At 22.3% G+C, this 22,917-nt stretch overlaps 3 protein-coding genes and 2 long non-coding RNA genes across 12 annotated transcripts; 3 read left to right on the forward strand and 2 right to left on the reverse strand.

The window, feature by feature from the left end:
• The first annotated feature begins 312 nt into the window (after window positions 1–312).
• On the forward strand, window positions 313–4,565 carry LOC147656991 (uncharacterized). The gene is made up of 2 exons (XM_086911749.1): window positions 313–510; window positions 4,267–4,565. Exons 1-2 carry the CDS (start codon window positions 453–455, stop codon window positions 4,563–4,565), a joined length of 357 nt encoding a protein of 118 aa, XP_086767875.1. The 5' UTR covers window positions 313–452.
• Window positions 4,175–4,551, reverse strand: LOC147656992 (uncharacterized). Its single transcript, XR_015293224.1, has 2 exons — window positions 4,414–4,551; window positions 4,175–4,356 (listed from the first exon to the last, which is right to left on the reverse strand). It is a non-coding gene; the product is annotated as an uncharacterized LOC147656992 (long non-coding RNA).
• ecd (ecdysoneless cell cycle regulator) lies at window positions 4,399–10,981 on the forward strand. Of its 3 annotated transcripts, none has more exons than XM_012489170.3 (6): window positions 4,399–4,561; window positions 8,415–8,684; window positions 8,759–9,252; window positions 9,346–9,844; window positions 9,922–10,120; window positions 10,211–10,981. In XM_012489170.3, exons 1-6 carry the CDS (start codon window positions 4,519–4,521, stop codon window positions 10,629–10,631), a joined length of 1,926 nt encoding a protein of 641 aa, XP_012344624.2. In that variant the 5' UTR covers window positions 4,399–4,518; the 3' UTR covers window positions 10,632–10,981. The 3 variants fall into 3 exon arrangements, with proteins under 3 accessions (XP_012344624.2, XP_012344623.2, XP_086767868.1); XM_012489169.3 differs by having other exon boundaries at window positions 4,420–4,561; window positions 8,406–8,684; XM_086911742.1 differs by lacking the exon at window positions 4,399–4,561 and adding an exon at window positions 8,018–8,099 and having other exon boundaries at window positions 8,406–8,684.
• Window positions 10,888–14,420, reverse strand: LOC100866415 (tether containing UBX domain for GLUT4). Of its 6 annotated transcripts, none has more exons than XM_086911743.1 (8): window positions 14,219–14,420; window positions 13,817–13,918; window positions 13,677–13,732; window positions 13,340–13,589; window positions 12,557–12,988; window positions 12,126–12,483; window positions 11,304–11,469; window positions 10,888–11,229 (listed from the first exon to the last, which is right to left on the reverse strand). In XM_086911743.1, exons 2-8 carry the CDS (start codon window positions 13,901–13,903, stop codon window positions 11,070–11,072), a joined length of 1,509 nt encoding a protein of 502 aa, XP_086767869.1. In that variant the 5' UTR covers window positions 13,904–13,918; window positions 14,219–14,420; the 3' UTR covers window positions 10,888–11,069. The 6 variants fall into 6 exon arrangements, with proteins under 6 accessions (XP_086767869.1, XP_086767873.1, XP_086767871.1 ...); XM_086911747.1 differs by having other exon boundaries at window positions 12,857–12,988; window positions 14,219–14,418; XM_086911745.1 differs by having other exon boundaries at window positions 12,566–12,988; window positions 14,219–14,418.
• Window positions 14,421–15,201: 781 nt separating this feature from the next.
• Window positions 15,202–17,990, forward strand: LOC147656993 (uncharacterized). The gene is made up of 4 exons (XR_015293226.1): window positions 15,202–15,423; window positions 15,995–16,126; window positions 16,523–16,767; window positions 17,639–17,990. It is a non-coding gene; the product is annotated as an uncharacterized LOC147656993 (long non-coding RNA).
• Window positions 17,991–22,917: the final 4,927 nt, after the last annotated feature.

The raw sequence follows: 22,917 nt of genomic DNA on the forward strand, positions 1-22,917 counted from the left end.
TTAAAATTATTATAATTTATATTTTTAAATCATTACGCATATATTTTTTCATTAAGAAATATATTTGTTAAAATTACTAATTCTATTAAAGTGAAAGATTAAAATGGACAAGCAATTTTGCTCTCTCCGTGAATAAAAAAGATCTAATTATATATAAAAGAGATTAAGAATAATGATATGGAGTATTCTTCCATATATATGTTATATTATTTATCAATTTAAACTAATCAAGATATCATATATCATGTCCATCATCAAATTCATAGTATTGACATAAAAAAAACATTTAATAAGACAGTAGAAGATCTTCACTCCTACAGAACTCAATAAACCAAACCAACATGTAAACTAAATTTCTGCCAACAAGTTGAAATCATATTACCATATTACCAATTAAATAGTACCATACTTGTTACAAAATTAAGTTTAATCCTATAATTTGATAAACAAATATGTCACAGTGCAAAAGAAAAGAAGAAGTTGAAGTGTATGTTGATAACAATATCTGTGGTTAGTTTATCAGTAATAAATATTTATAATTATTAATATATATCCTTAACCTCTTTTTAGATAATATTAAATGAACATATAAAACAAATATATTTTTTAAACGATATAAATTTTTAATTAAATATGTATATATAAAATGATATATGTATATAACTAAAACAAATCATATTATAGAAAAGATTTATAAGACAATTATTAATGTTAAAAATAATTGTAATATATATATGTAATTGTATATTAAAAAATATATATAAATTGGAAATATTATAATACATAAAATTCATATTTTATATTTGTTTTTTTAATTTTTGTTTACTAATATTTACTGTATTTTATTTAATAATATTGTTTTATTTAAAATCAAATAATGATTTTATTTTTTTATTCAATTGATAAATTATTTCATTCTTATGAATTGTACCTTTAAAAGTAAAATCTCATTATAATAATTAATAAAAGATTTATATTAAATTTATTGTCAAAGAAAATTTATGGTATAAAATATTATTAAGTATTTCTTGTTTATTTCCTTTTGAACTATATTTTTTTATATAATTTATATATATCTATAATTAATTTAAAAAGAATTTAAATATATAAGGTAAATCATTCAATAAGAAGTGAATCAAAATAATAGATAAAATTTTAATTTATTTGATTATTTATATATATTTGTTAGTAAATAATATACATATCTATTGCATTTGTAGATTAGATTAAATAAAATAGTTTGAGAATATACATTTCAATATATCTACATTAACAAAATATTATTCATGTAATTGAAAATTATTGTATTTTGCTGATAGAATTTATCACTTGTGTACAATATTATTTATAATCACAGAATTGTTTTTCTTTCCTTTCTTCCCTTTTCATTTATTTTACTTTATTATTATTCCTTCATTTTTATTATTTTTGTTTTGTTTATTCATTTTTCAAATTTTCTTATATATATATATATATATATATATACACACATACATATTCACGCGTTTTAATTTTTTTTACTTTTTTCATTGTCAAAAAAAGTTATTTTTATATTATTTTCATTCTTAATATACTATATTTCTAGTATCTCTCTTTCTTTTCTTGTCAGTTTACTATTAACATTCTATTTGAATTCATTACAATATGTATGAAATATGTTTATTCTTGCTTTAATGTATGAAATATATTTATTCTTGCTTTAATCAATTATTCATTTCATTCAAATTTCAAATTTTCATTTTTTTTTTTTTTCCCATCATTTCCTAGTTTACATTATATTTTATACTTGTATATGTATAATACTGAGTTATCACAATACAATGACGGATATATCGAAATAATTCAAGTCGGAATCGAAATTTTTAAATATTTACTAAATACATAAAAAAACAATGAGAATCAAATATTTATCGAGGTGTTATTGATTACAACATCTTAAAATTCTACGTTCTACGTTAATAAAGAATTTCTATTTTTGTTAAACGATTTATTAAATTAACAATAACATTTTATATTATTACATATATTATACATTTAACATATTATCACATTCGTATCGAAATCTGGAAAAAAATTTAAAAAAAAAAAAAAAGAAAAAAGACTAAAAGGATAAAGAGTAAGAGAATCACAACTAATGCCAACATCGTATGCAAAGAGAACTATGAAAGAAAAATAAAAGATAAAATTGAAAGATTCCATCGAATTGTTTCTTTTATAAAACATTTGGAAAGAAATCACGTTCAAATGCGAAAAACTATGCATTTGAATCATTTCTGAAATTAAAAAAAAAATTAATCTCCATTATATTACAAAGGAAATATAACAGAATGAGATTGATCATCAAAGCCATCTCGTTGTGCAAAAAGCTACTACTGGAGTCAATTTTCTAAAAAGATTCAACTTATTTGATTTGTTACAAAACAAAAGATTTACGTACAAAACTATTATCAGAAGTGTATACGTAGAGTGTATAAGTAGAAAACTTGATACATATATTGTTTCTACAATTGGTATAAATAATCCTTTCATAATTTTTAAAGATTTCTTAACAATTACCATACAATTTTATTCGATCAAAGTATCAGATTATATTCATTAAATTATTATCCTTTATTAGCAAAACATAAGATGGTTAGATTTCTATTAAAATAAAATTCAAGGAGAATATTAATTATATCCTTCAAGAATCAATCTATTTTACACAAAGAAGAAGAAAAAAAAAACAAAATAGAAAATGGGATCTTATCGAAATTAAACGAAGTCATAATTTCAGATATCACATATGAAAAATTTATGATAAATATAACGATAGATTTACACCACACTTATTTTACTAATAGCTTCAAAAAATTAACCCAAAAAAAATAACTGTCATTATATGCTCAATTTGTAGTACAAATTTATACTATCATAAATATTTGATTTTTGCAATGAAACACAATTGTTTTAAAAATTTATAGATTCAGTTCTTCAAGATTTGGAGTTCTTTTAGAGATTATTATATCGATGATATAATTGTAGTTTTCAGGGATAACAAAGTGTGAAAATCTGCATTAAATAATTATAATAAAGATTCCATTACAGTGCATTTTCATGCAAAAAGAAATCAAGAGTCTAAGATATATAATCAATAAGAAAAATAAGTTATATACACAGATGTTGTAGCACTATATTAAATAAAAGTGCTAAATAAAAAGTTATCATTTTTCTTTTCGATTTATTTCTGCATGATATAAATCACTTTCTTTCTATAATGATTTCCAATAACAACATTCTATATAATGGTTTTGAATGCCGGCTTTAAAAAAATAAATATCTTTCGGATCTTAATCAAATTCTACACATTTATTTTGTGGCAATTTCAATATAAGAATTATTATAAATACGAATAACATTATCAAAATAGTATTTAAAATTTCCATAATACGACTACTTTATATTCTTACTTTTTATATGTTCTGGAATATTAAAATATATATAATATAAATGATTATCAAATTAAAGTTTTAACTATATATTAGTAACATATATATTCATGAATTTACTGATCGATTTAATAAATATATAACATTTACAAATCTTTTTCAATCGAAGATTTTGCTCATGTTAGTAGCTATTCGAAGCAATTTCAATATTTATATATAGGTAAAAATGTACGTAAAAAGAAGAATTGAATTTGAGAATGAAGATACAAAAAAAAAAAAAAAAAACTATAAACTCGAGTTCGATATATTCTACTCGAATCGATAGAAGAAGAAGACTAAATTGAAAAATATACAGTTATTTCTATACATGAGGCTGATGTATTGTGCAGAGCTACAACGTTGCCAAGAGAATTTCCTCATGGAGAGGAAAAGCTGATATAGATTCGTATATGCTACGTAGAATTTTATATACATGTACAGTTACATAGACTAATGCTCATCTTTCATCATTCATCTTTATGCTATATAATATGAATACGCCGAAGTAACTGCCCGTTGCAGGAATACGTGAAATAATTATGATTTATTTTACTCACAATGTTACGAATTTAATAAAAATTTCAAATAGTTCGATAGTGAAGTCTTCGAATCCTGCAAAGGGTTAATAAAAAAACAATTTAAGTAATATCTGTATATAAAAATAAATCAAAAATTATAAATTAAATTTTTTAAAAAAATAATTTTACATCTTTTTATTTTGAAAATTATTTTTATTAATAGATACATATTATAAACTTAACATATAGATAAAATGTTTCTAATAATTTCATTCTCAATATAGCAAACCATGATAATGTTCACATGAAAAGAGGTTCTGTAGTTGATTCTCACTTTTGTTTATGTCGAAATACGAACGAAGGATGTTTTATTCCTACGGATTGTAATACATTTCAACCCACTAATGCTGGTACAGTAAGCGCATGCTTACCTTATCAATGTATTGAAGAAATGGAATGGAATTGCTATACCCCGCCGAAACCAAGTTGTAGATGGTTAAATAATTTTTGTGAATTACGTCGCCAATGGAGTAACCATGCTCGCCGACAAAAATGTAAATGTTGCAACTGTAAACAACGGTAAGAATGCATTATTTGAAATTTCATATTTAAAATAGAAATTGTTGCATCACGTACTTTCATTTAATTATGTTATATAGGCATATTTTTTATCATTATAGATCGTGAATGTTTGTGCATTCATGTAAAATTTTAATTTTATATTGATATTAATTATAATTTTATATATACAAAATATAGAGCAAAATATTCTTCGCAATGCGTATTTAAAGAATGAAAAAAAAATTTTTATTCAGATGTTATTTCTTTTCATTGATAAAGATATAAATTTATATAAATTTTATTTTATTTACAGTCTATTTCTTATTAAATTTAAAAGATATAGTTCTTATGTATTGGCTTTTAATAAAATATATATTTTCCGGCTCTTTTTATTTAGATTCAAATATTTATACATATGTATATACTATATAACAAAAAAAGCATAAATAAACAATTTCTAAGCTGTTTATCAAATCAGAACTTGGTTTTTCCTACTTATTTCAAAATATGATTCAAAAATATTTTTTATACGTGATTGTACATTATGAATAAATTTTTTATACCAATATTTGTCATTAAAAGACTATGTTTTTATATTATATATATATATATATTTATTTCTGTAACAAATTTACTTTTATCGTAGATTATGTTTATTAAATTTATAAATTTCTAATATATAATGTTTAAGAAACATGAAAAAAAAATTTGAATGAAAACATGAAATTTTAAATAAATGATATATTCAGAAATTAGATTACAATAACAATAATTGTTAATAATAATAGAGAATATGAGCTAAATATGAGCCGAGAATAATGCCAAAAAAATAATAAACAATAATAAATTTTTTTAGTGATTGATTTTGGGAAAGGGGGAAATAAAGTATATGTATTAATTACGATCTGACAAAAATGAAAATATTAGAGCAAGAATTAATTAAAATTAAATCAATTAAAATCAGGAATCAAGACAACTTCGAGTGAAGATTTCTTCCTCTTTAAGGATTCTGGATTTCTCGGTGAAATATGTATATATATATATATATATACATTTGAATCTCATCTTTCAAAACAAATGGGATTTTCTTATTCTCATATTTTTTTTTTTTTTTTTACCAGATAAATAAGTCGTGCTACTTTTCGTAACATACGTCTATAGAAGTATTAAGAGGAAAGATAAATAAATATCTTTTTCGTTAAATTTAAAACCATGTGCATTTATCATTTTGTTGATTATTTACAAATAGATAGATAATTAATAGTAAACGGATAGAATAGATAATATTTTGACACCATTCATCTTCACATTTAATAATTATAATTTTGAAAAATAATGATCGCAATATTATTTCTTCGCAGTAGAACATATTTTCATCTAGTTTTAAATAGTAAAAATATAAAAACAATTATTTCAGCAATAAAATGTTATATGTATATATACAGATATTTAAAAAATAGAGGTAGCTTTAAATCGAATATGTAGATTCCTAATTTATTATTGAAATCAAAATTACAATTTATCGAAGAACTCAATCGACTGATCTATTCTGGATTTATTTATTATTTTGTGATCAAAATGCTAAAATATATATCATATGAATAAATATATATATATATATATATATATATATATATATATATATATATATATATATATATGTACCGTGTATTGAAAATCTACTTAATTTATGTTTTCATTTTATATATTTATGAAAAAATATCTACGTAGAATTTGAATATTTCTAAGTGGGATATATAAAGTATTGAATTATTGACTTGTATTATTTTACATGAAGGATTAATATAACAGATGATGTGATGAATCCGGTAAGTGTCAGCAATACAACGGGAAGTACACCACATAAGTATATACATACTTGTAATAATGGATGGAAAAAGAAAAAGGCATACTTTAGTTTGCTTTCTTATATTGGGAGTATTGGTTACACCACTCTGATACCCAGACCCCTGGCTTTGGTTTCATTTACGTTATTGATTTTTATTATTGTAGCATTATCTTCTGCTTTAATTATTTATCAACATTATTCTTCTTCTCTGACATGCTTAAGATATTCTAATTAAAAATTGTAAATAAGAATAGTACATAAAATTTTCGTATTAAAATATTAATTGATAAATAACATTGATCTATAGGTTAAAAAACATAAAATTATATAATCAATTATACTGATTATCAAAAAGGGAAAAATAATAATAAATTTCTACAATAATATATTTTAATTATTATAATTATCTTATATTTAAGAATTATATACATTTAACATTTAAGCACATGCACATTGTACTTATATTGTTAGTACATATACTTAAATACACAAATATGGTTTAAGGACATTTATAATACGTGTTGTTATTATTTTCATAGAACATAAAACATCAATAATTTTATTATTAAATATAATATTATTAAACATCCAAGTAAAACTATTTACTTGCAATTCAATATTTCTATAATAATATATTCTAAAGATTTCTGATTTTTTAATTAAATAAGAGAGATTTTTTTAATTAATTCTTAATTAAAATAATAAATAATAAATGGTTACCAATGGTTATCTAATTTTGAGTAAAAGATTATAAAAATTACATATATATTTACATAATATAATCAAAATTTATTTCGCTTCTCATTTTTATTATATACATATTATTTAAATATTATTATCGTTTATTTATTTAATAAAGAAATCGTGATGTAACAATAATAAAGAAAAAAAATAGATAAAAAAAATTAATTATACAAGATAGATTATATTATATATATATTATATACTATTACATTTTACATATATATATATATATATATATTTCGTAATTTTATCGCGAAATTAAATAAAATTTTACAATGTTTTAAAAAAAAATATGAATGTCTTAATGAGCATTATCGTGAACATTATCTTTTTTATTTTATTACATTATATTACATTTTATTACAAAAATCAAGATTTTTGATGATATTGTAATGATATTCTACTTACTTTGATTTCTTAATGATATTTTGATACCTATCTATCATTCATATCATAAAATTGTCACAATATCATTGTATTTATTATTTATTTATTATCATGAATTCTTTTAAATTATCATCTATTGTTAATTTATTATTATTCATTTGTTTCAATTTATTTTTAATATAAAAAAAATAATTTTTAACAGATGATTTTTCATTCTCTTTTTTTTATCTTTCTTTTCTATTCTTTTTTTTTTTTTTGATTTTCTTGATCTTTTAAAATTAGATTCGTTTTAAATAGTATTCCTAATTAACATTTTTTGTAACACACACACACACACACACACACATATTTACACATATTTATATGTATATTCTTAAATTGCAATAACAATATTTTTATGATTTTATCGTCAATTCAATAGCGTTTCTTTTAAGGAGGATAGTATACTAACGTTGATAATTCACCAACCAATAGCTGAAATCGTAATGTATCACGTGATTTGGTTTGTTTATATTCGATGATTCGTGTAAGCGAACTTACTTATAGTTGAATGGATATTAGAACTTATTGTGATAAGTAATATTTTACTTATTATTATAATATAGTAATATTTTGATTGCCTTGTATATCTTTAAAATAATTAATAAATATCAATATTTGATAAATTTATTGCAAATGTGAATAAATTACATATAAATAATCATATAGAAATGACAATTTATAAGATTCGATCAATTTTAACAGAAAAATTTGTTGTATCAAAAATTTCTTTTCTTACGCGCACACGACAGTATCGATATTTATGAAAATCTGATTTTTATATTTTTATAAATTTGAGTAAAAAATTTATTTACGATAAAAAGTGATTTTCATTTCATTAAGAAATTACAGACATTGATGAAACCATGGCTTACACAAAAGTATCTAAAGTTAAAGAAGATGATGTTCTTGAATGTTTTCTTTATCCAAAAATTTGTTATACGAAGCCTTTAATAACCGTAACAGAGGAAATTCTTACACAAGAAATTATAAAATTCAATGAAGAAATTGCATCATACATTGAAAATTATATTTGGCATAATGATAATTTGATTTTTCATCCTAGAACGAAACAAGCATTATTATTAGAAAAACTCATTGAAAATTCTACAATTATAGAAGGTAAAATATTATATAATCTCATAAATTATTGATTTTAATCATTATATTATATTATATTATTTTTATTTTTACAGAATGTAATATATTACCTCACATTTATGTACGCTTATGTTTTGATGAAGATATAACTGATGAATGGTTTACAGTTTTTTTAATATCTAAACTTACACAAACTTTTGATGGGCTAATCGCTAAAATTATAGACTCTGATGGTGAATTTCTTTTAATAGAAGCTGCAAATGTCTTACCCCCATGGGCTAATCCTGAAACATGTGAAAATCATGTATTTATGTATAATGGTGAATTGCATATTGTTCGCGATAAACATAAAACATTATTGGATTCGTTAAATAATATTTGGGAGGAACCTTATCTATACAGGGCTCCTGAGAAAGTACAAGATGTATTAAGAAAGCGAATTAATACTTATCCTGGTGAAATTAAAAAAAGAAATCATAAAGCTCGAGTCTTTTTATCGGAAAAAGCAATTTCAATACTTCAACAAGAACCAAGATTAGTTGCATTAGCTATTCGAACTATATGTCATTCTGATCCATTTGAAAGAAAAGTAAAAATTGAATTATTATCATCTTACTTTTTGTTCAAATAAATTTTACTTGTAATAAATTAATTTATTGTCATTAATTTTTATTTATTGCAGGTTTGTCGTGCCATGAGATATTTCCCTCCTGAACAACGTATTATGGTTAATATACAAATGACTAAATGTTTGTATGCAATGGCAAATCATTGTCGATATACAGGTGATCCAAGAACAGGCTGGAATATACCACCTATAACTTGTTCAAAGTACAAATCTCATATACTTGGAATTAAAATAGCATGTGGCTTAGAAATGTTAGTTGCTCGTGCAATTGAAGAACGTAGAAAAAGAGAAAAAACATCGGTTAATGATTCGGACAAATTAAAAGCAAATGACGATGTTTTAAATGCATATTTAAGTCGTTTAGAAATTAGTGGTTACTTTAGAAATTTGTTAAAAGGCAGCGAAGAATATGAAAAGCTCTTGAATGCAGCTAAAGATTATTATTTGAAGTATTTTAACTTATATAATTCTAATATCAAAAATAATAAAAGCGACGCTGAAAAAGTTTTAGAAGCATGGGAAAACATACAGACTAATGATATTGAATTGCATGGTAATCTTTTAAAATTAATGTTCATTTAATAATTCGTTAGTATTTAATTGTTACTTTATATTATATTTTGTATATAGTTCAAGATGAAGTTGCATTAAGTCCTGCAGATAGTGATAGTTGGTTAAATGTAGATCCAGTACAGTTAGAAACATTTTTAAACGAAAAATGGGGAAATGTTAAAAGCAAGAAATATGAACAAGAATCGTTAAGTGTTAAAGAAAAAGTACAGATGTTCTTGAATCAAAATAGTGATATTGATGGTGTACAATTTTTAGAGTATGTTATACATGTTAGAATTCTAATGATATTACAAAGAATGCTGTATATATTATTTGTTTTCATTCTATGTGTTTTTCTTGTTTTCAGAGATTTTTCAGTTGAAACTGATATAATACACGATTCGGAAGATAATGGAAAAGTTGAATTCGATGCGGACATATTTGACAGTACATTGCGAGGCATATTAGATTTAGTTGTTCCTGGAAATGAAGGAGAATTTGAAGGAAGTTCAGAAGGATCCTTAGGTGAAGACAATGAAGATAAAAGGAATGAAATGGATAAATATATGAGATTGTTAGATTCTCAATTGCAATCTGAAATAGAAAAAGATGAAAATTCTGAAATAAATAAAAACTCTGATGTCGTAGAAGATAATTTGATAAAAAGTATTACAGAAGAAGCTGGTGGTTCAGGTCCAACTGGAAATATAATAGGTGGATCTGCTCGACGACTTCTGCATTTACAATTACAATCACCCACTACAGTACCTCCTGATTTACAAAGTTAATATTTTTATTTACATAATAATATATATCGAAAAACATGTTAATGATTGTTAATAGATTGAAATTCTCATTAATTATTTTATACGAAGTATACATATTTATTACTTGGAAAAATGCCAGAAAGAATTAAAATCAATAGTATCTTTAACTATAGACAAAAAAAAAAAAAAAAAAAAAAAAGAAAAAAAGGAGGGTAAATTTATATATATATATATAACTCATGATTTAAATATTTTTTTTTATAAAATAACATTTGTATACTAATTTTGATTTCATTTATATTTCAGTCTTTTATTATACAAAAGTTTATTCAATTACAATATTAAATGAAATACATGAATATATATGCCTACTTGTGTATATATGTATGTACATATTAAAATATTATTATATTTTACTCTGAAATATTACAAGAATTTGTTAGTAATAAGAAAAATTAATTATTTCGGTGATGGATTTAACCATTTTGGAATTTTATTTTTTTTTTCATTTAATGATTCATTATTAGTGGACATATTAAATGCTGATCTACTATTTGTAACATTATTTATATTCACATCTTCATTTATTGTTTTAGTTTCTTGATTTATCATTAATTTTCTAAAATAGAATAATATAATATATTAAAAAAAATTAATATTTATATTATAATAAATATAAATTATATCATTTACCTAGTTTTAGCGACTTGCAGTTCAACTTTCTTAGGATCTGTAAATTTTTGTTTCACATCCGATTTGAGAGTTGATGATCCAGAATAATGAATAATAGCACAGGGAACTAAGTTTTCATTAATTAAGTGAGAATTAGGATCCAAAATATGTTTTGGTGGTGTAGTAACTATTTCATAAGAAAAATATGTATTTTTAATTATAATAAACGCGTACATTCAGCATAATATATATTGTAGTATAATTTAAATAGGTTGAAATTAGTTTAGTATATATATTTATTATCATTAATTATGTAATTTATATAAATATTGTTATTAATAATTCTTTTTAAATTTTTCTAAGAAAAATAAAATATAAAATTTAATTGGTTTAAAGAAAAATTATAGAATGCCAGTTTTTGTATGATAATTTACTTTTATAAATACAAAGATTATTCTATTATTATTTTAAATCTTTCTAAAAGCATATGTGATGTTTCATATATCTGCGGAAAAAGCGTCGGATATAGATAATGATAATTAATGATACATGAAAATAAAAAAAATAATAAGAAATTTTTTTTAAACATTAAATAGAGAATATTAATGAACAGCTTTGGAGAATTGATTCTAAACATTAGAAACAAACATAATAGTTGATGTATAAAAATGTTGATTGGATTATTTATAATTTTTGAAATAATTAGATATAATTATATTATATATATAATATATATATAAATTATTATAAATTAGATAAATTTAATATTTTTAAATGCAATATTATTTCTTAAAAATCTCTGCATTATTTTGTTTATATATATGAAATATTACTTTTACTTACAGATTATAAAATCACTATTTTCATCAGTTAAATAACATTTTATAAAGTCTTTGATCGCTTGTACAGTTTCCATTGGTTGAAATAAACCTTGAAGGACAAATTGATCTGGAAATTGTATACGGATTATCGTGTAATGATATTTGTTTAATTGATTTAATATTTGTTTTTTTTGATTCGACTGTCGTTGAACATTTGTTAAAAGAGGTGCTTCTTCCAATTCTTTTCTATAACGTTTAGCATCTCTTAATAATATTTTTGCATCATCAACTGTTAAATCATAAAAGTCATCTGGTAATTCATCTCTGAACGTTCCTTGAATTGTAGCCTGATTAAATACCAAAGCATTTCTTTCACCTAACTGCAACAAAAAAAGATTGTACATTTTGTATTACAAAAAAAAAAAAAAAAAAAAAAGGATTTATATATCTTACAAATCTTACAAATTCTATATTATTTAAATCATCTGATTCACGTTTACTGCACGATTGCATTAAAATTTGGTTTCCAACACAATTATCAGTACTAGTTGATGGCATTATTTTATCTTCTTTTTGCTCTTTTATTATTTCTTTTGTTTTTTTTTCAATGTTTTGAGAACATACTACTAATTCTTTTATTTTTTGCATTTCTTGATTTGTAGATACATTAGATTCTGATACTTGATTAGAATTTGTTGGTAATAAATAATCATTTTTAGAATTTTTTTTATCAATATCAATGTTTTTATTAACCATTTTTGATGTTGCTGAAGTAACACTATCTATGTTTTTGGGATTTCTATGTACCAGCCGTAATATAGCTTTACCATTATTGATTCCTAATAACTTTAAAGTTGTATTTTTTAAAGCTTCTGTTCCAGAAATCTGTAAAAATCAATAAATAACATTAAATTGATTCGATATATTTTTTTGATTTCATTCTAAATTAATGATTAATAATATTTAAAATAATAAATATTATCTTTAAATATTATAAAAAATTAAATAATAAATATATATATATATATTAAGACAAAGAGTAAAATATATGTATAACTATAACATAACATTAAAAATCAGTTCAAAAATAAAAATAAAACACAAATTTATATAAAACTTATTGGATATTATTATTAATCAACTTTTTCTCAAACTTAATTATTATATTATATGTTATATATTATTATATATATTATTAATATTAATAATAAGATATATATATATATTTATTTATACCTCACGATGCATGTAAATCAATGTAACTTTTTCAAAATCCTCATTGACATTTAAATTTTTTAAAATTTCAGCTAATGTTACATTAGGCATAAATTCACTCATCAATCTTTCTCCATTTTCTAACTGTATACCTATTACAACAGTGGAAGTAGAACGTATTTTTGTACAAGGAATCATTTCTAATTGTGCATTATTTGCCAATCCGGTAAAACGTAATATAGCATTAGGATCTAATACATGATTGAAATGCCTGTACATTAAATATATTTAATTAAATATTTTATCTTGATATCTTACACTCTTTTATTTTCATTTCATTTTTGTAATAAATACTTACTTAAGATCATAATTATCCACATTATATCCATGCTTTTGACAAACCTCTTCCAGTATCTAGAAAAAAAATATTTCAATTAATATTAACGTGAAATTAAAAAATATCTACATAAATAATTTATTAATAATTTTACGGCTTACTTGTAATATTGTAGTATTTGGAGTTACCGCAACATTTTGCCGACGACCGTTTGGTACAAGAACTATAACGTTTTTATTTGTAGCCATAATTTCGTGTATTTGCTATAGTTTATAAAAGATAATTCTTTATGGCAATTGTTTTGATTATATGAATATTTATGAAATTGATGAAATTTCAAAATAAAACGTAAAACAAGAAAGGAAATCGTTGTAATAAACAATAATTTAAAAACATTCAAGTATTTCATATTTATATTCAATATGTATATTTTAATGTCAAGAAAATACTGAATATTATAAATATTTTTCAACATTATATGTTTAAAAATTGACAATTAATCAATGATAATAATAGGTTAAATGGTACAATGACATGTATGTGTATTTGTAATATCTACTTACAGAAGAACAGAATATATAATAAATCGAATAATAAAAAAGTATTTTTTTTATAGAAATTTGTATATTATGATATCTTAATGAAATTGTTTGTTATGTATATGTTAATATATAACTTTGTATGTATATATAAGTAATCATTTTACATACAAAGGTTATGTAGGTATTGATGATAGCGCATTCTACAATTTATAATATATTATAGAATACACGTATTCATAATTAAATGTTACATAATAATATAATTTAAAACATGAAAAAAAATATATATATATACATATTAGAAAGACAAAATAATAAGAATTAAAAGATTAAAATAATAAATTTATGATTATATATTTTTATTATATTGTTATTATCGAAATATATATATATATATATATATATATATATATATATATATATATATATATATTTAAGAATATTAATAGAATATAAAAATATACATAAATGTATATAAATAAGATGAAATATTAAAGAATATATGTATAAAAAAAAAAGTTTATGTTGATAAATTTTAATTCTTTATTTTATATCACATAATGATTTATTACAAATATATACAAATACATATATAAATACATGATAAATACGTACATGTTTTTATATATATTGTTGGAAATTAAAAAGTAAAGATAAAAAAATCATGAAAATAAATTATAAAAAGAAATGGATATTGATTTTCACAATTATAAATAAGATCATGTAATATTGATTAATATAATTTTATAACTATAAAATTATTATAAAATTACTACTATAAAATTATATTAAATTAATTATAATAATCTTCTTCTTATATTATATTTTTAATCGGTGTATCTTTTTGTAAGATGTATAAAAATTTATAGTTAAAATATACATATTATTATATTTCAATTTTCGCGCATGAAATAAATAAGAAATCATGTCGTTCCAGCCAATCAGAAAGACGCTAAAATCTTACGACGAGATGAATCGGTGCGCATCTAAACGCGCATGTCATCAGTCTGCAATTGAAAATTGTGATGATCGGTCACGTTTTATTGTGTAATTATGTAAAATTATTATTTTAAAATATTGTATTATATAATTATTAAGTTTAATTATAGATTATGTTTTGTATAAACAATTGTTCATTCAATCATTGTACGAGAATTGAATTTCTGTAACATATTGTCATTTGATTGGAATTTGGAAGATGGAATATCTTTGAAAATGTTATAAGTGTAAATATATCTTGCACATATCACGATAATTATAAGATAATTCGATAATTCGATCATATTAATGTGATAAAAAAATTTGATTTATTCTTTTATAACAAAATTATTATAAATTTCTTTACTCCTTTTATTCATATAGTTAAATGAAAATAGCTAGATCGTTATAATCAATTCACATATACGTATTTCACATATATTTTAATAAATTTTTTTTTCCAAATGTATCTGTTCGTATATTTAACACGTATGTTATTATTTTTATATCTATTTTACGCTAAAAGGTTCAAGATCGAGAATACTTTTTATAATTAATTAAGTCTTTTCAGGAAATAGACAATTCATGTTCGCATTATGCTCGACTTTATGAATTACTTATTCAATATTATTATAATTGATAATTCTTTCAAGAATAATTTATTCTTTTTTTTTACTCGTTTTCATTATTTGAACTAGATTGTTATATGTTTCTAAAATAAGATTTGAACTAGATTATTGTTTTATTTTAATACAAAAATCAATTTAATTTTATACATTTTATAAATTTGAGTTAAAAATTTGATTTCTTTTTGCTCAGATAACCGATTGCTGAGATTATTTTAGAGAAAAAGGGAAGGAGGGAAAAAGGATTTTCGATATGAATGATATGATAACAGATTATATTTTATGGAAGAGATATAAAATTATCTGTATCGAGGAAATAGAATATGTAAGTATTTTTTGTAATTTTTTTTTTTTTTACTAAATAATTAATTGTATAATATGTATGTATAGTTTTTATATAATTGATAATATTGATTATTGAAAATATATAAGTTTAAAAGGTAGAAAAGACTTGCTACTATTAATATTTAAGATTTTTAAGATTTCTTAGAATTTTTAAATTTTGAGTTTTCTATATTTTGAAAAAATTGTCGAATACTTCTCATATGGAATATTATTAATTCGAGTGAATGAACATTCAAAGTATAATTTTTTTAAAAATAACAATATCTTTTTTAACAAATGTTCAATAGAGAAAGAGAAAGAAAATATGAAAAAAAAAAACATATATTGTTTTTATTTTTATATTCCTTTCATTCCATTAATACAATTTTATTTTCAGATTATTATCCGCTTCGTTATGATATTTTCCGTTTTTTTAGAACATACTAACTTTAATAATATTTAATGACAATAATCGAAATCGAAATTAAAATCAGTGCTTGTTCATCGATTGAAGAAGATAAACGGATGCGTTAATATACGTTTCTTATTTTTATTTTTTTATTTTAAATACTCGCTTTCGATACAGGGATAGAGTCAGTGCTTCCCTCAAGAGAATAAAGCAATCATTGATCACGCGAAAAGGTAATTATTTTTTTTTTCTATTTAAATTTTTATTCTACAATTAAAAAATTTGTATTTCAATTCTCAAAAATTTCAATTTTTTTATTCGATGTTTTCAAATGTTTGAGTTTTCATTATTATTATATCTTACTTTATTAGAATTTCAATCTTTATCCTTATTTATTTGTATTATAATGTATCATTTTTTCTTACATTATATGACATTATAACTCAGTCTATACAAACTTTTTATTGTTACTTTTTTTTCTTACTTTACAATAGCAATACAGATTTTTCGCATCTAATAGTGAATTGCATGCATTTTGATTCTTCCCCTCACTCAATCATGTTGTAGAACAAAAATTCCAAATGGACACGGATTGATTGGTTGTATTTATGTAGAATTTTTCACGAGCATAATGATCGCAGATATTTATTACATGAATAGTAACATTTCCTTTTTTTTTTGTTTACTAGCTCAGGTTAAGTTATACATTGCATTATTTTTATAAATATTTATATAATATTAATATAATTTATTACATCGATGAAAAATAAAGAAAAATCGTTAAAATTTAAGATAGAATGAGATTGTAGAAAATCGAAGTTCGTTAGCCGGTTAGATACAAAATAACTAGGCAGCAATTTCTAATCGGATAGACGCGTAAGCTTTCGCATAGCAATTTATTTCAGGAAATAAAATTTGAAAAATCGGGAATAAAGTTGAGACAGTGTGCCATTCGGTTTCTGTCTTTGCTTTCGATCGATTCTTCGAAACGAAGTTTGAGATTGTACATATGTAAGGGACAATTATTATTCCGATCATCCATAACTTCCGTGATTTTGATGGAAAATATCGATAGAAAGTTAATTTGGATTAATTTGTTTTCAGATTTCCGCGTTGATTTTCTTTAAAATTCTTTTTGTTGCTTGTGTTACACAACAACCAAATGTTTGAATATTTTGCAAAAGGAGAACTTATTTGAGAATAAAGGAGGATGGATGAGATGTCGACGATTAGGATAAAAGTCTCTACTTTGCAACAACATCCAAGTGACAATGGAAAATCATTATTATTTAATATATAATACATAATAATATCAATGTGTATGGTCAGTGATACAATTGTATGTTTATAAGAAATAAGATAAACTAAATTGATTGCAAGCGCGATTATATTTTTCATAGGTAAAAATATTTGTCAAATTGTTATAGATAATAAATATTCTCGTTTCAATTGCTAATATTAATCGTATATATAAAGCTTAGATTTTTATTTTGTATTTTTTGAACGATTTAATTTTGTATACGTATTTAAATTATAACATGCTAGATGGCGTGAGAAACACCATGTGATCTTTTTGAGGTTGGTATTTCAGAACATATAACATAAAGATCCCATAAGATGTCACGCCTATTTTGTTTCTCGTCCGTGGTGGTGTAGGGTGTTGGATATTTGGTAAAGTGGATCACTTGGTTCCGATCAGTAAAGAGCGAAGATGACGGGTATGTGTAGAGGAGAATCGCGTGGGAGGATGAGTTTTGGCATGTCGGTGCAATGGGTGTTCTCTGGCGAGCCCAAGTGTTAGGCTGTCGTGAGTCGGGAGCAGTGAAGCGGGTAGTCAGTGCGTCGTCAGACCTCGCGTCGTCGTGATGTTATTTTATTTTTTGTCTTTCTGATTTTCTTCTTCCAGTTCATTCAAAGATTTTCTTCGTCGGGGGAATATATCAAGTATCGTGTTGTGACTTTACATATATTATTTATAACAGAGAATGATTGCCAGTATTATTCTTTAAATTAGTTAGAAATTCAATAATTTAACATGCTCATCGGTATATTTAATTTATCGTTTAGATCGACTTTTGTGATCGTTTCACGCGTATGTTATTGTACACAAAACGTAAACAAAATTAAAAAAATAAAATATCGGGAATAAAGAAAGTATTTCAATAAATTTTCCTCATTTCCCCTTATTATATTGATTTATTTATTTGCGCTGATTTTTCACAATTCTTCTCAAAAATTTTCAAATCCAAGTGTGATTATCTTTTCTCTAGTGTGATTTAAATATTTATCAATGGTTTCTATCAAATTTTTTTCATATATGAAGGTATGTATTCTTTGTATACTTTGCACTCTTTTGTTTTTGATTATATTTATTTATTTCGTATTGTTAAATATAAATATCAATTTTATGTATGTGTGTGAGTGCGCGCGCGCGTATGTATGTGTGTAAATTTTTATAATCGAATTATTTCATATCAAATAATTTTACTTGTCATCGAATAATATTTCATATCTCTATATATAAATTAATATCTTTTATAAATTTGCTAGATCAATATTTATTTAAATATTTATTCGAACATTTGATTCGTTCGATTCGATTTAAATATCTAAAAATAATATAACATTTTTATTAATAAAAATTGATCTCATTTTTTATATCAAATTTGACATAAATACTTATTTAACATAAGTATTAAAAAAAAAAAAATGATAGAAATGTTTTGCATTTAAAATAAATATATAGTCCATGTATAATTCATATCTTATGAATATTTGTTATTGACTGTTAATATCAACTATATCACTTATATTATATTAATTAACTTATACATTTTATTTTTATTATCATCGGTCTTCTTCGAATATACCTGTTTTCTTTATACGATAAATTTTCGATATATACACGTATGGTATAATTATATACATGTATGTGTATATCGATATATACATATACGGACATACATACATATATATACATACTTAGGCATATATCTAAATAAAATTAATTTTCAATTTTTAACTGATGCGTTCGTATCGGAGATCATAATATTCTTAATGTTACATTATTTGTTTTTTACATCTCGAATATTTTATCAATAGTCTTTTCAAAAAATCAACAACGAGAATCAATCGTGAAAACGCAATGAAATCTTTCAATAAAGTATCTGAATCGATCAATTAAATAGAAATATTCGTTTCTTTTATTGCGACTTTTAGTTTATAATATTTATTTCTTTATTTTTTTGTCGTCTTTAATGCGATAACGTGTAAAAATAAGCGTTTCATAATTTAATAAAATTCCAACATTTATGTAAGAAAAATTGATTTTCAAAATATCAATATTTATTGAAATAATATTGAAATATATTATTTTTGTTCTTTATTCTTTAATAAGTTGAATCGAATCATTATCGATACATTATATGCTTTAACTCTTTATTAAAAGATAATAATATCAAAAGGTTTATATCAATACGATTTAACCGATTTTATAATTGAACGTATTATAATTGTGAATCGATTATAATTATGCCTATAATCCATATATGTAGTGGTAGAAGAAATGTGAACAAGAAGTTTGGAAATTGATTTAAAATGAAGGTTACACTATAAGTCATTAATTTACCATACAATATTGAATGAACGACACGTTTGTCTTATTCTCACTGTTGTATCGATATGTCAAGTCGCATATTTGCGAATTTTAATGAAGTTTGGAATATTTTGTGATATAAAATGATACTATTTTCATTTGTTAATTCTGTTTTTTATATTATACACGTATATTAAGCAATTTGAAAATTTTGTTTTGTTTTTTTTTTATTTCGTTTTAAATTCATCTTAACTGTTAATGTTCTGTTCTATCTGATTATTATTTACTTTTTAAAAAATATGAAAAGTACATATAATTTTATTTTTTTATTTTTTATTTTTTAAGCGATTATTATAAATAATAATAGTTTGTAAACGATAAATCGAAATCAAAGCTGATTGTTATAACTTAACCGATGCTTTTAACTTTTCTATTTTTTTCTAATATATATTAGAATATTTTTGTGAAACATTTTTCACGATATTAATTTTGTTTGTAATTGATTGAAAAGATTTCATTGAAAATAATTGATATTGATAATGTTGTTATTAGTGGTAAATGATGAAGGATAAGTTATATACAATAGATCCATAATATGCTTGTACATACCTCACACACACACACACACACACACACACACGTACAATGACATTGTAAATTGATGAATTGCATCATTATAGAGGAACCGATAGACTCGTTAGACAAGTATCGTACAATGGTAGGCAAAATTAGTAGCATATACATACATACATATATATATATATATATATATATATATATATATATATATATATATATATATAAAGATAAATATTATCGAATCATTTTTCTTAAATAAAATAATGATAAAAATAAATGAAATTGGTAGTTATTGGTAGAAATGAACAATTTTTTTAAAAATATATTATATCGCAATATAAAATCATAAATAAAAATTTTGTCATTCTTTCTAAAAATACGTACTACGTTTTGTTTTGGAAATAAAAACGTTTTTCAAAACTTGTCTAGGATTTTGGGATAAGTCAGTGAAGCGAGATGCGATTCCGAGAGAGAGGTCCGAATGATGAGAATAAGAAATAAATGCGTTAAAAAGTTATCCTTTTCTTTTCTTCAATGACGATATTTCGAGAATCGAAAGAAAAATTTAAAAAATTTCAAAATTTAATAATTTAAAAACAGCAAAGTTTCAATCATTTCTCATTCATTGACTCGGAAATCATTATCTTCAGAATTTTTTTTTAATTTAATTTTCAATGTGATCAAATTTTAAAATAAAAATTATACGAAAAAATGAGTTTATTTCTGAAAGAATATTGCCTATAACGATATCATCAATGATATCAGATTGATATAAATAATTTGTTGCTCTCGAAAAAAGTTAGATCTTTATTTAATCGATTAGTTTCATAATATTTGCCTATCTGTATCTATTGTATTCATTTATATAGAATGCATTTATGCAAAACATGTATCCGAATATATAATGTGAAAAATATGCACGAAAATTCATTATCATGACCAGATTTCTAAATAAAATTAAAGAAGAATAATTTAACATTGATTTTTATTTGTTAAATATAATAAGTGAAAAATTATATATTTGTGTTGCGAGTTAATAAAAACGTTCGAAATGTTAAGTATTTGTTGTCATTTATAAGATTATTGTTTATTGTTTAATAATTTGCGTACAATTATAACAAAATTCTATATTTTTTATAAATATATATAATAAATATTTTTATTAGAATGATTTACGCAATTGTTTCCGATCGTAATTTCGCATCATCAATGCAGTAAATAATTAGAAAACAGATTTAATTAGAAAATAAAATAAATGTTTGAAATGTGATTGTGAAAGAACTAAGAGATTATTGATTTTCTTTCTTATCGAAATATATTATTTTATTTACATTTGAATGCTATTAACAATCTGCGAAGATATACTCATTTCTACATAAATTTAATAAACTATGCGTATTTATATTAAATCGATTAAACAAAGAAAAATTAAGAAAGATTTCGAAAGTGTGAATAGAAATAAGAAAAGCAAAAAAAGGCAAAATCAATGAGAGCGAAAGTCGAATAATAAGGGTATACGTAACTAACGAGCCGAAACGAATCTCAATAGAATACCGTAGATTTTACAATAATTAAAAAAAAGGAACCGTTATATCGTATTATACATAGCGTAATTTGCCCCCGGACATTTCTCCGTTCTCGTTTCAGTTTTCTTCTTTGTCTCGATCGAGTTTGAAAGAAACTTTTTTATATAGCCGCATAAAATGATCTTAAAACTGTATTTAATTTCATTTATTTATTCTATAGATGCTACGATTTGAATTATTTATTATATATCTATTTAACAGAGAAACGGTGAAAGAACCCAGCGATAATGAAATCGGGATCGGATCGGATTCCCGTAAAAAAATATTTCGATAAACTTTATTAAAGTGATTCAAAATCGTAAAAATTTAATTCTTTTAATTTTATAGACGAGTATAGTCCCAAAATGTTATTCGGTTTTTCGGAAGTTTTCTCAAAGAGAGAAAATAACTATGTTGTACTCGATTATGTGCATTCAATTTCTTCTTATTTTTCTATATGTACAATTTAATATATGTCGTATCTTGATAGTTATAACACGTTACTCGTTTGATTAATTAAAATTGTTAGTTTTATTATATATATATATATATATATATATACACGTATTAACAAAATATACATATATTTATTATTTCGATATATATAAAAATATACGATCATATTTTTTCATAGTTTTAAAAAT

The sequence above is a fragment of the Apis florea genome, unplaced genomic scaffold (genome assembly GCF_048593485.1).
Source record: "Apis florea isolate Af1SG1 unplaced genomic scaffold, ASM4859348v1 contig_3367_pilon, whole genome shotgun sequence".
Lineage (NCBI taxonomy): Eukaryota > Metazoa > Arthropoda > Insecta > Hymenoptera > Apidae > Apis > Apis florea.